This window comes from Rhinatrema bivittatum, chromosome 1, assembly GCF_901001135.1.
Source record: "Rhinatrema bivittatum chromosome 1, aRhiBiv1.1, whole genome shotgun sequence".
In the NCBI taxonomy this organism is placed as follows: domain Eukaryota; kingdom Metazoa; phylum Chordata; class Amphibia; order Gymnophiona; family Rhinatrematidae; genus Rhinatrema; species Rhinatrema bivittatum.
In genome coordinates, this window is record NC_042615.1 from 614,841,280 (window position 1) to 614,854,380 (window position 13,101).

The following is a 13,101-nucleotide window of genomic DNA, read 5'->3' on the forward strand; positions in this document are numbered from 1 at the left end:
TATACAGTGATGCCCTTTGGGCTATGCAATGCCCCAGCGGTCTTTCAACGCCTTATGAACGAAATCCTCCGAGACCTCTTGTACTCATTCGTAGTCGTATATCTTGACGACATCTTGATCTTTTCCAAAGACCTTGAGTCCCATCGAGATCATGTTCGAATCGTCCTCCAAGAGAGAATCATCTATATGCCAAGTTAGAAAAATGCCTCTTCGAGCAAAACCGCTTACCCTTCCTAGGGTACATCATATCTGATCGAGGTTTCTCCATGGACCCAGAGAAAGTCCAAGGGATCCGAGACTGGCCCCAGTCAGTAGGCATATGGGCCTTACAACGTTTCCTTGGTTTTACTATTACCAGAGCTTCATTGCCAATTACTCTACCCTAGCTGCTCTGCTCACTGCCATGACCAAGAAAGGGGCTAACACTCATGTGTGGACACCTAAAGCACAAGCTGCCTTTCAGACGTTAAAAGAAGTCTTCTGTTCCTGACCTTGCCTTCAGCATCCAGACCCAAGATGTCCATTCGTCGTCGAAGTCGATGCCTCCACAATTGGAACCGGAGCCATCCTAAGTCAGTTTTCTCCAAAGGGTAAACTGATAGGTTATTCATTTTGCTCCCATAAGTTCTCTCCTACAGAACAGCACTACACCGTTGTTAACCGAGAACTTCTCGCCATCAAGTTGGCGCTCCAAGAGTTCCTGGTTGGAAGGGGCGCAACATAAATTTACCATTTTCACCGACCATAAGAATCTTGAGCACCTGAAAGAGGCTCATCGCTTGAATGCTAGACAAGCCCGATGGGCGCTCTTCTTCGAACGCTTCAATTTCATCCTACGCTATCACCCAGGTCTCAAGAGCCTCTGTGCTGATGCATTGTTTAGATCCTTTGAGCCAGAGGATGTCCCTGATGTTCCCGACACATCATAGATCCTGCCTGCGTATCCCTCACCATGACCACCACAGTTCCTGTGGGGAAAACTGTCATTCCACGTAGATTATGTGAACGAGTTCTGAAATGGACCCATGATTCCAAGTTGGCAGAACACCCAGGTCGTACCAGAACCCTAGAGATGCTGCGGAGATACTACTGGTGGCCCAGCATGGGGCAAGACTCCTGTAATTATGTGGATTCATGTCCCGCTGCGCCCAACAGAAGCCACATTCCGGACGGCCTTGGGGCTACTCCAGCCGCTTCCCGCACCTACCGATCCATGGTCCAGCATTTCAACGGACTTCATCACAGACCTGCCTCCATCCCAGAACAATACCGTAATTTGGGTCATCATTGACCGTTTTTCAAAAATGGGTCACTTTATTCCCTTGCCGGGCTTCCCATCGGCCCCAGAACTAGCGAAACTGTTCCTGAAACACATTTTTCGCCCCCATGGACTCCCAAAGGAAATAATACCCAATCGAGGACCACAGTTTGCCGTCACAGTTTGGCGCTACTTATGCAAGAAGTTTAATATTACATTGAATTTCACATCGGCCTATCATCCACAGGCCTGTGGTCAAGCTGAAAGGACCAACCGGACCTTGAAAACATTCCTTCGTTCCTACATGAATGACCAGCAGGACAACTGGTCTGATTTGCTACCTTGGGCTGAGTTGTCACATAATACCCACGTCGCTGCTGCCACCAATGTATCTCCATCCTCCGTGGTATTCGGACGACAACCTCGGCTGCCACTTCCAGTTCCTTTGACTGCTTCTTCTCCAGCTGCGCAATCCAAGGCCCACACCATTTGACAGGTGTGGAATCAAGTCAAAGAACACCTTACCCAGGCCGCTGAACGCTTCAAGCATACTTCTGATGCCCATAGACGCCCCGCTCCAGTCTTCCGCCCTGGTCAGAAGGTGTGGCTAAGTGCCCGACACATAAGGTTGAGACTTCCTTCTCATCGCCTGGCTCCCAAATACATTGGCCTGTTTCTGGTGCTTCAAAAAGTGGGAGCAGTGTCTTATCAGCCACAGCTACCAAGTGCCATGGGCATCTATAACACATTCTATGTCTCGCTGTTGAAGCCTTTGGTCCTCTTCTGGCCCTCTCGTACAGTTCCTTCACCTCCACGCATCTCTACTGAACCAGACTCATCTCTCCAGGTAAGAGAGGTCTTCGACGTCCGTCGGCGTCGAGGTAAATGGGAGTACTTCTTAGCCTGGGAGGGTTATGGGGCCGAGGAGAACTCGTGGTAACCTTTCCACAACATTCTCGACAAAGAACTCCTTAAAGCCTTCCATAGGACCTACCCTGACAAGCCACGGCCGCGTAGAGGGAGGCCCAGAAGGGGGGTACTGTTGTGCGCCCTGTCCACCCCCAGCCATGCACGGGCCTGCTCACCTCGCTAGTTCCTCTGCAGGTTATGGGTCGGCCTCCCCAGCAGCAGCCGCAAGCTCCTCTAGGCCTCGGCATCCCGCGGCGGTGGTCGCCGGGCCTTCCACTGCACACCATGCCTCACGCCAGAGTTCGGCGTCTCCAGTGGCGTTGGCTACGCCCCTATGTGCACGCGCACGCGCAGACCGCCCGCCTCTTGTATGGCTAGGGACGGGTCCTAGCTCCGCGGCACGCCCTGATTGATGGAACGATATAAGGAAGTCACTTCCTTGCCTTGGCAATCGGGGCAGCATTGTATTGTGTGCTAGGTTGCCTTTGCATTCACAGTCTTGTTCCAGTCTTGTTCCAGGATCCTACTGTTCCAGCCTTTTTCCAGTGTTCTACTGTTACAGCGTCCTTCTGTTCCTGTGTCTGTCTGTTCGTCTTCCCAGGCAGTACCCTCCAGCTGTCTCTCTGGTACTGACCTTGGCCTGTTCCTCGATCTTCCTGTCTGCTGCCTGCATCCTGACCTCTGCCTGCCTTGTGACCTCGTCTGACCTCCGGAACCTGACCTCTGCCTTGTTGACTATTCCTTGGACTGACCCTCGGATTCTGACCTCTGCCTTTTTGACCTGATTCTGGCTCTGTCCCTTTCCTTGTCATCTACGCTGTTTGGGTCTTCCTTGCTTCTCCAGACCAACAGTGTGAAGTCAGACCACGCTCCCTTGTTGATTGTGGGCATGCCTCTCTACTACCTCTCTGGAGACCCTGCGAGGCCCACCTAAGTCCAAGTGGCCCAGGTCCTTATGGGCTCCACCCGGGGGACCTCGGGCTTCCAGTGTGGAAGCTCATCCGCAGCAGGGTAACCTTTTTCTGCAAAAATATCGTGCATGTCTACAGCCCTCTTCTTGTACTCAGTTGTTATAGAGCAAAGTCGCCACAATCGAAAAAACTGGCCAAATAGTAAGTTGTCCCAGAGGTGTTTGAATGACAGCTTGAATACTGTAATAAAGTATTTCTGTCTGTAGATTTTTTATGAATTGAAAATTCAAACCTATCACCAACCAAAATAATCTTAACGTCTAAAAAATAACAAACAAGTGTCACTGCTAGAAGATGTGAACTGTAAATTACAGTCACATTGAATGAACCATGTCAGAAATGCAGGAAACATCTCTTTACCCCCTATTCAAAATAGGTCGCCGTATCATCTTGGTCAGGGGTTCACTTTTAGAGCTGCTCTCAGTGTTTGTTGATATTCTTGTGGCCTTTTGTCCCTCTTTTGCCTTCCTAAACCTGTGATTATTCAGATATTATCAAAGTCTATTTGAGAATTTATGTTTGGTCAGTATAGATATTGTTTCACTGTACAGAAACAGACCTCAAGATGTGGCTTTGGGGTTCATAGAGGAAGTTTTACAAACATGGAAGGGTTATGATCGTATTCCTACTTCCTTTATTTGTGAACTAGCAACATTAGCTTTAGAAAAAAAAATGTTAATGTTTAATGGGAAGTTTAATCAGCAAATTAAAGAAATGAACATGGGAACCACTATGGTCAACTTTTACATGTGTAACTTTGAAAAGATATGGCTCCCTCAGTGCCCATTCGAGTCTTTATACTGCACTATGGCAGCGATTCATAGATGATATTCTTTTGTTATGGACAGAGGGTAAAGAGATGTTTCCTACATTTCTGACATGGCATAATTGATGTGACTGTAATTTACAGTTGACATCTTCTACCAGTGACACTTGTTTGTCATTTTTTAGATATTAAGATTATGTTAGTTAGAGATAACTTTGAATTTTTGATTCATAAAAAAATCTACAGACAGAAATATTTTATTACAGAATTCAAGCTGTCATTCAAACACCTCTGGGACAACTTACTATTTGGCCAGTTTTTTCGATTGTGGCGACTTTGCTCTACAACAACTGAGTACAAGAAGAGGGCTGTAGACATGCACGATATTTTTGCAGAAAAAGGTTACCCTGCTGCGGTTATTAAGAGAGCATCCAAAAGAGTCATATATGATCTATATTTTACCATATTCCCCGCAGATCTTCAGAATATAGCAGGGTATTAGGAAATATTAGAGTCTTGCTACTCCACTCAGCATTTAAAGATTCACCGCTTTTCACACTATACAGAGGTCGTAACATCAGAGACACAGTAGTACATTCAGAATTTCAAGTTGACCTCCGACATGAGGAGAATTTGAGAGGCAACAGAGGCCACTGTCCTGGTGGCTGTTGTTTCATCTGCTCTCAGTCCTTCGTAGGAGAGGGTTTACCTTTACACACATTTTGTATTTGAACTACCGTATTTCCACGACAATAACCCGCCCACGTATATAACCCGCCCACACACATAACCCGCAGGTTTTCAAGATTTATGAAAAAAAGTTTTAATATACCCCGCCTCCTCATATAACCCGCAATTCAAAAAAAAAATAAATTTTTAAATACCTGTCGGAGGGCCGCGTGGGTCCAGGCGGGCGGCGGGAGCCGGGTGGTCGCGTGTTAAATCTAGGCCGCGGGCGGGTGGGCGCTTGTTCCAGGCGGCGGCGGCGGGGGCGGGTGGACGCGCGTTAGTTCGAGACGGCCGGCGGGTGGTCGCGTGTTAAATCTAGGCCGGGTCGCACAGGCGCGCATTCATTCACTGCCGGTGGGGGCAGCCCCCACCGGCAGTGAATGAATGCGCGCCGAAAGCAGCTTGTTCCAGGCGGCGGTGGCGGGTGGACGCGCGTTAGTTCGAGGCGGGTGGTCGCGTGTTAAATCTAGGCCGGGTCGCTCAAGGCAATCTAGGCCGGGTCGCTCAAGGCAGTCACATGCCGTGACGTCACGGCATGTGACTGCCTTGAGCATCGAATCGCAGGGGTCGCATTCATTCATCCAGGCGGAGGAGCCGGCTGCTTTCGCCGCTACTGCCTTGAGCGCCGAAAGCAGCCGGCAGCGGCAGCTGAAAGCAGCCGGCTCCTCCGCCTGGATGAATGAATTCATTCACTGCCGGTGGGGGCTGCCCCAGCCCCCACCGGCAGTGAATGAATGCGACCCCTGCGATTCGATGCTCAAGGCAGTCACATGCCGTGACGTCACGGCATGTGACTGCCTTGAGCGACCCGGCCTAGATTGCCTTGAGCGACCCGGCCTAGATTTAACACGCGACCACCCGCCTCGAACTAACGCGCGTCCACCCGCCACCGCCGCCTGGAACAAGCTGCTTTCGGCGCGCATTCATTCACTGCCGGTGGGGGCTGCCCCCACCGGCAGTGAATGAATGCGCGCCTGTGCGACCCGGCCTAGATTTAACACGCGACCACCCGCCGGCCGTCTCGAACTAACGCGCGTCCACCCGCCCCCGCCGCCGCCGCCTGGAACAAGCGCCCACCCGCCTGCGGCCTAGATTTAACACGCGACCAATCAGGAAGCGGCCGGGCGCAGGGATAGGACGGACTCCTCTCAGCTGCAGCCTATTCAGAGTCGGGAAACTTTATTGGTTGTAAAATTTTTTCTGGATAACCCGCCCACGTTTATACCCCGCGGGGGGCATGCGGGGTAGGTAAAAACGCACATTACCCGCGGGTTATATGCGTGGAAATACGGTACCTGTGACATCAGTGGTGTAATTTATCTTATATGTTGTCCATGCAAGTTATTTTATGTACGGAAAACTAAGGGGGTTATTTTCTATCTGTATCGCACGCGAAAAGTCCCTTTTCGTGTGCGATAGCAAGTGGGGGGGGCAGAGTAGGGGCGGAGTCGGGATGGGGAGGGGAGGAGGCGGGGCAGCGAGGAGGCGGACGCGGCGGTATCTTCGCTGGTGGTGATATGGTAAGCCAAGTTATCGCGGCCAGTAAGCCGCCGCCTGGTAAGCAGGCAGTGATCGCACCACCACGGTGTTATCGCTGCCAGCTTTCCCCCGTTACCGCTGGGATTCACCATTCTCTGTGAGAATGGAAAATTCAGGCCTAAGAGAGTTTTAAGGATATGGATGATAGAACATCACAGTTCTTTTATCATTCCCCAGAGGTTGGATGCTGCTTCTTGTTGAACCCTGTCTGGTATTAGAGAAACCCCACATTAGATCTTGTGGGGGCAATTATGATTTAATACTTCTTAGGCAGGAGCAGAAGTTAATATTCTGGTTACATACTGTTTATCTGCAGGATTTAAATAAAGAAATGGAATGGTCTGCATTTTCTTGAGTTCTTGAAGTATTTTTGATGTTTTATTGTGAATCATTAGCTGAGCTCTTAGTAGTCTGTTTTGATTGACCAAACAATTTGACCTATCTGTTATTTTAAAGTGGTGGATGGCAATGTTTTATTGAGTGCTCCGCCATTTTGAAAACTTTGACTTAATATGTTCTGAAGAAACTTATTCAAATGTGCATGTATTGATGATTTTGCTATTGTGTTGAATATAATTGTTTAGGTTTTTGGCATTTGTTTCATTCTGGTGTAATACCTTTCTGACCCCTGATGAAGGCAGTTTCCCACCGAAACATTGGCCTTGTTTTGAGCAGGAGCACTACAGTGAAAGCATTTACATTGGCTTTAGGAGAATGAAAGTGGTTCTCAATAAGTATTTATTGTATTATTGATTGAAATTAATATTTTCAATAATATAAAATATAGAATATAAAAGCTGGTAGGTGATTTGATTTATAGTGCTCATTACTGATTATGTCTGAAGCCAACTGCAAGCAGGAGACAGCAGATTATTCACCTATAGCACTGAAATAATTCTGATATCAAGTTCTGTTAATAGTTTTTTACACCTCAGAAATGTTCTGTTGCATGTTATGCAGAGGTGTTTGCTTATTATTCCTCATTGTTCACCTACCTCTAAAAGCACTTTGGTACTCAGCATTTAGACACCTGATGCCAGGTTCTGTTGCATAAGCAATTTTTTTTTCATTCATCCTTTTGTAGGCCAGGTTGCTGCGCTGGCTCTGCATCGTTAGAAAGATACGTAACCTCCACTGACTTTCCCGATGATACCCTAAATTTCATCAAAACCCATCCCCTTATGGACGAGGCTGTACCAGCAATTGTCAACAGGCCCTGGTTCCTGAGGACCATGGTCAGGTAAATGAATGGAAGAGCTGGGGAAATGTGATTGCCTTCCAGGAGCTCACGTGCTTTGTTTCCTGAAACGTGTTTTGAGATGTTTGGCACAGTTCCAGTGCTGGACTGATGACCGTGCCGAGCAGATGCTGCACAACCCTTAGAGCAGTTTTCAGGCTACAAAAAGGCTTCGGCTCTTTCCGGCCTATGCTGTGTGGGAACCAAATCTCAAAGGAAATGTGGTGCGAGGAAAGTTGATCGTGGGAGTTTGTTTACAGGGCAGCACGGAAACCGAGCTGTGAAGAACTTCCGGTAAAATACAGATGGAGTCAATGGTTAAGTTAAGGACTTTCAGTACATGTGAACCAAATCTGGAAATGACTGTCTGATAAGAGAATGTGCCAGTACCATGTGTTCTCTTTAGCAAGTTAATAATGTGATTCATGCTATCATCGCAAATAACATCGTGCCCAACCAGTCCCAAGCCTAATCTTGCGAATTAAAGAAGACTAGCCAAGGTCTTAGTGTATGTTTTACTCCTCTTTCATAATTATTCCTTAATCGCACAGATGAAATCCTTCAACCATTGGAATGTGTCATCTAAGCCACAATGGCTCAGTGTATAAGTGGACTGATTTTCATGTTGCTCTTTTTAATTGAGCAGAATAACACAGTTGAAACATTTTCTTACTCTGTTAAGACAATCATGCAGTCTGCCACATTGCCTGTAACTGGAAGGGTTTAGGGACGTCCATGCCTATTTTGGCCAGCTCCCAAACACAGAGAACTTATACAGGCACACACAGCCCACCAACAGATTGAGGTTCTGTTAATGCTTCACATGTACTAGAGTCAGCCAAAAAGGCTCATTATGTGGGTTTTTCTTTTTTTTTTTACAATTACAAGCAAAATCCAAAGTAATTATTGGAAGTGGATAAAGTCACAGAAAATGACAGACTAACAAAAACATGCACTGTTGTCATTGCAGATACCGTTTGACCAAAATTGCAGTAGATACTGCTGCCGGGCCATATCACAACCACACTGTGGTTTTCCTGGGATCAGAGAAAGGAATCGTTCTGAAGTTCTTGGCAAGGATAGGAAATAGCGGCTTCCTAAATGATAGCCTTTTCCTGGAGGAGATGGACATTTACAATCCCGAAAAGTGTGTATTTGCCTTTGTCTTTACAATAATCCCTTGCAACATTCCTGCTGCACCTCTGTTTTTTTTATGTCATGTAGAACTAAATGGCTGTAGAGTCAGAATCAAAATCTTCACATTGATTTTGAATCTCTCTTTATGTTGTGCTCCTCATCTTCTGGTTTGTAAAATGTACAAGTTCTCTTTTTAAAGGCTGCTTCCTGCTTTCTGTTTTCATCTCCAATACTGTATGTATATATATATATATATATATATATACACACACACACACACCCACACATACATACATACAGTATGTATTTACCAACAGGAAGAAACTATTTAATATACTAAAGTTAGTATTAGGTTAGTGTGGTTTGGACATATGGAAAGAAGAAATGAAAGTTGCATCAGCAGGAATGTGATTGGGAATGCAGGTAGAGGGGCAGAGACCCAGAAGAAGACTGACAAAGTTGATGTGGATCAATACTGTTCACCAGGATATTGAGGTCCCTGGCTCAAGCAAAAGAACTGCGCTTAACTGGATAGCATGGCAGAGGGTGACTAGACCCGTGGACTCCATCTGTGAAGAAGAATAGGAAAAGTAGTGCTCAATGGATAATACTTTAGTACTCAGGTGTCTATATGTTTCATCAAATTAGATGCAACTATGATGGTGTGGAAGACAAGAGGATTGTGGGAATGTATCTGGACAAACACAGCAGCTCTCTATATGTAGCATTCTCTACCTGCGTGATCCGCGTTCCCTTTGGACGATGTGAGCGCCATGGCAAATGCAAAAAGTATGTACTAGAGATCATCAAACCATTGAACTGTAAAAGAAAAAGAATTGTTTTTAATATTGAAAATATTTCAAGAAGGATGACCCACTCAGCACAAGCTTTACTTTATTGTATTTCCTGAAGGACTTGTGTTGCATCCAGAGATCCATATTGTGTTTATTTGAAAGAAGGGGGAACATGCACACAGCTAGAACCAGGGTCAAGGTAAGTCGTGAGTGATGCACAGTAAGCTGCTCCAGCCTGTTTTGGGGCACAGTTTAGGTATCACCAAATGATGTTCAGAACAGAAATGAGTGTACCACATCATGCTGAGCATGGGAGTGGAAATGGAAGGCAATTCATGTTTACATTATTCTCACTTGAATTCTGTAGTTACAAGAACTGATGATTTGCCCTTAGTGTCAAAAGAGAACCAAAATCAAAACAAAATTTGGCCCCATTAGTCCCAAGGAGCATTTCTGGGCCAGCTATATTACCATAATATTAACTGATTAAATACAAAAGGAGTTCAAATTGGGTGAGATATGATTTGTCTAGAGAAAATTGAACCAACCTTTCTGATGTGCCTTCATGCGAAAGCAGAGAGTAAGAAACATGGTAATATATATTTATGTTTTTAATTTGATTAACCAACTTTACAGTTAACAACAATGTAAAATATAGAGTATACAAATAAATCTGAACAATCAAAAACCCAAAGTAACTTCAGTACCCATAAATAAAAAAAGTAAAATAAACCAACCAACCCAAATTACAACAATCCTAACCAGTATCCCTTCCAACTCTCCTACTCATTCAGCTAAACAGCTAGGTTTTAGCATGTTTCAAAAAGGAAAGTTGGTTGGACTCTAGCCTAATTTCAAGAGGAAAAGAGTTCCAAAGGGCTGATGTGAAGGTCTTCCATCTGGTGCCTACTAACATATTTTCTGAGGTGACCTGAGGCTTCTAGTGGGCTCATAGCATCACAACAGATTACTCGGACACCATTCGATTCATTGACTTGAAAACTGGAATCAGGGTCTTAAGCTACTTGCTTCTCTGGACAGGAAGCTCCTGCAGCTCCTTAACCATCATATTCTGAAAAGGCCACAATCTTCTCATGTTCTCCTAGGAAAGATCCTGATACATCTCATAGCCCCTTAGCTATCAAATTCTTGGGCAGCGTACCAGTGCATTTTACATGTCATCAATAAGCAAAAAATGTGGTTAGCTTTCACATATTTAGATCAAACCTATCTCCTGCTATTTAATTCTGGTTTACTGGGCATTGCAGTGTAAACCCATCTTCAGGGACACACTGTTGTCCCCCCACCCCCGGGGCAAATTTTACTCCCAAATCTCCCTCTTCTCACACAAACACAGTCCACTTGCCCTGGGTCCAGCAGGAAGAAAGATTCAGTATCCGGGTCCCTAATCTCACAAGGATGGGTTTCAACACACAAGCTCTCAGTCTCTCCTCAGTTGCTCTCACTATTCCGATGTCCTGGCTTTGGGACATCTTTGACCCTGAAGAAAGACGCTGGACACTCTGATGGGGTGTTCAATATAAATTTACTGCAGCCAAAAATACTTTCAAAAATAGTCCAATTCTCTGATGGTAAAAGCTGGACTTCTGGTGATAGTCTCAAAAAGTGTTCAAAATCCCCAGATCTCTCCTCCTTCTGTGGGCAAGTAGTAGCAAAAGAATTCCTCTCAAAACCACAGGAACAAAACTCTCTGCAAAAATAACTTCTCTCTTTTTCTCCATCAGGTCACTTAGCTGAGCGGCAGGGAATTACAGCAGCCCCCAAAACGGGGGTGACAGATCCTCCTCAGGCAGGAGAAGGAACCCAAAAAGTAAAACTCTTAGAAAAACAAACAAACCACAAACAGCTCTCTCCAACTCCTTTTCCACTCCTCCAAGACAATCCCTTCCAGACCAGGGGTATTGGCCAGGGCAAACTCTCCAGTCTGAGGGCCCAATTTGGGAAATCTCTCCATCTACTCTCCTTCTCTTCCAAAGATCTCCCAAACCCCCCCCCCCCCCCCCACTGTCCCTGTATCAGGCTGTGGGGACTACAGGAACTCTCCAGCAAACTCTCCTGTTATTCAAAGTTGCAAATCAAAATACCAAAAGCCACACTTCCCCTCGTGCACAGGAAATTGCTGACCAGTCCAGACAAGCCTCTGAAGAGGTGTCTGCAGAGATGGTCTGCAAACTACTCTCTCTAAAAAAAAATCCTAACCTAGTTTCAGCTAGGGAAAAATGGTTAGTGGAGGCCTAGGGTCTCTACAACAGGATACGTATTTTAGAGAGGGAAAGGGATAAAAGATATTGGGAACAGGGAATAAACAAGAACACCAGTCCTTGTTTTTTTTGGAATAGTAGTGAGAAGGTAATTTTCCAGACCTGAGCTTAACCAGTCTCTCTTGCCAAAAATTATTGGCTGTACTTGAGGAGTTGGCATACCTAATTCATTTGGCAATGACATCTCCATTGTTTATCCTGGACCTATATCACTTTAGTCCACTCCAGCAACAAAATTTTGCTTTTTCCTTAATGAGATAAATGCTTTTAAATTACAAATAAAATATAAGTTAGCAAAAGATATAAGCAGTGAATGCAATAAAGTGTTCAGCTGACCCGAACTATGCATATATACAGTATTTGTGCATGTGTCTGGCTTTGCATTCCGCATCAGACGCTGCAAATTTTTCTCTGCCTGCTTTATCTCTGTTTGCAGATCCGTACGCTACTTGTAAATTGCAATTCATTCTATTCCTTTTTTTTTTTCTTCTGTGTGTGTGTATGCATGTGTGTGTATGTATTCTTTTTTTTTTTCTTTTGTCATGTAGAGTGGCGTTTGAGCAAGACATAGAGCATGGCAATACAGAAGGCCTGGGCGACTGCCAAAGTAAGCAGAGTGTCTACCCCTATGTTTTTCTTGGGTCAAAGATTCTTTCTGAATGCTCAGAATAGGTATTACCTGGATAGGGATTATATTCATGTGTAGTGACAGAACAGATCCAGCACTCAAAATAACAAGAACCTTCCACCCCTACCCCCCCCCCCCCAAAAGAAAAGTTCTTTCTCCGAGTGTGTTAAAAAAAATGTTAAAGAAAGAATCGTTATTTTTTGCTTAAATACTGTCGGGGAGTGCGTCTCTGAGTTAGCTGTGGCATGAGGCAGTTGCAACAGAGCATTTCTTTTAATGCAATAAAGTTTTAAAGTCATTTCTAAAGTACTTTCTGAAACCATAGCCTATCCTGAGGAGTATTTTGATAAAAGCAAGCGTTATGTGGGGGCCTCTGATTCTACTTTCGGATTGAGCTAAGTTTCCTGCTTTGTTTTCTCTTTCAGATTCCTTTGTGGCTTTGAATGGTAAGGACATCACTTCAGGTCTATTCGAATTTAATTTCCTGGGGTCACCTGCTGTTAATTTGTTTCAAGTATTTTCATATCCTGTTTTGTTGTGGGCAATGCATTTCTTTCCAATTTCTCCCCCACCCCCAATTTTTTTGCATGGACATTTCAATGACCCCCCCTCCCCATAGATCATGATATGTTTTACAGTGCAGTGCATGGTCAGTCCTATATACATTTTTAAAACATTCAGCAACTAAAACTCCCCATCCTTATGTTCATTGCTTTCATCTTAGAACACACATAGCCCTTTCCATCTGCCATGCTGCGGCCTAATTTACTAAACGCCCTCTTAGAATACATTTGAAGGTCACTGAATTAATCTGATGTGTAAAGAGTTTTTAGCTAAGAGAAAACTCACAA

The 13,101-nt window shown here is 45.1% G+C and overlaps 1 protein-coding gene across 4 annotated transcripts in view; it reads left to right on the forward strand.

The window, feature by feature from the left end:
- The window catches only part of SEMA6A (semaphorin 6A), a 214,032-nt gene that overhangs the window by 171,456 nt on the left and 29,475 nt on the right, over positions 1-13,101 (forward strand). For all 4 annotated transcript variants that reach the window (XM_029571094.1, XM_029571069.1, XM_029571077.1 and 1 more), the window contains exons 12-17: positions 7,257-7,412; positions 8,380-8,556; positions 9,195-9,335; positions 9,459-9,539; positions 12,171-12,229; positions 12,676-12,696. In XM_029571094.1, coding sequence (XP_029426954.1) covers positions 7,257-7,412; positions 8,380-8,556; positions 9,195-9,335; positions 9,459-9,539; positions 12,171-12,229; positions 12,676-12,696 — 635 coding nt within the window. The remainder of the gene's footprint in view (positions 1-7,256; positions 7,413-8,379; positions 8,557-9,194; positions 9,336-9,458; positions 9,540-12,170; positions 12,230-12,675; positions 12,697-13,101) is intronic.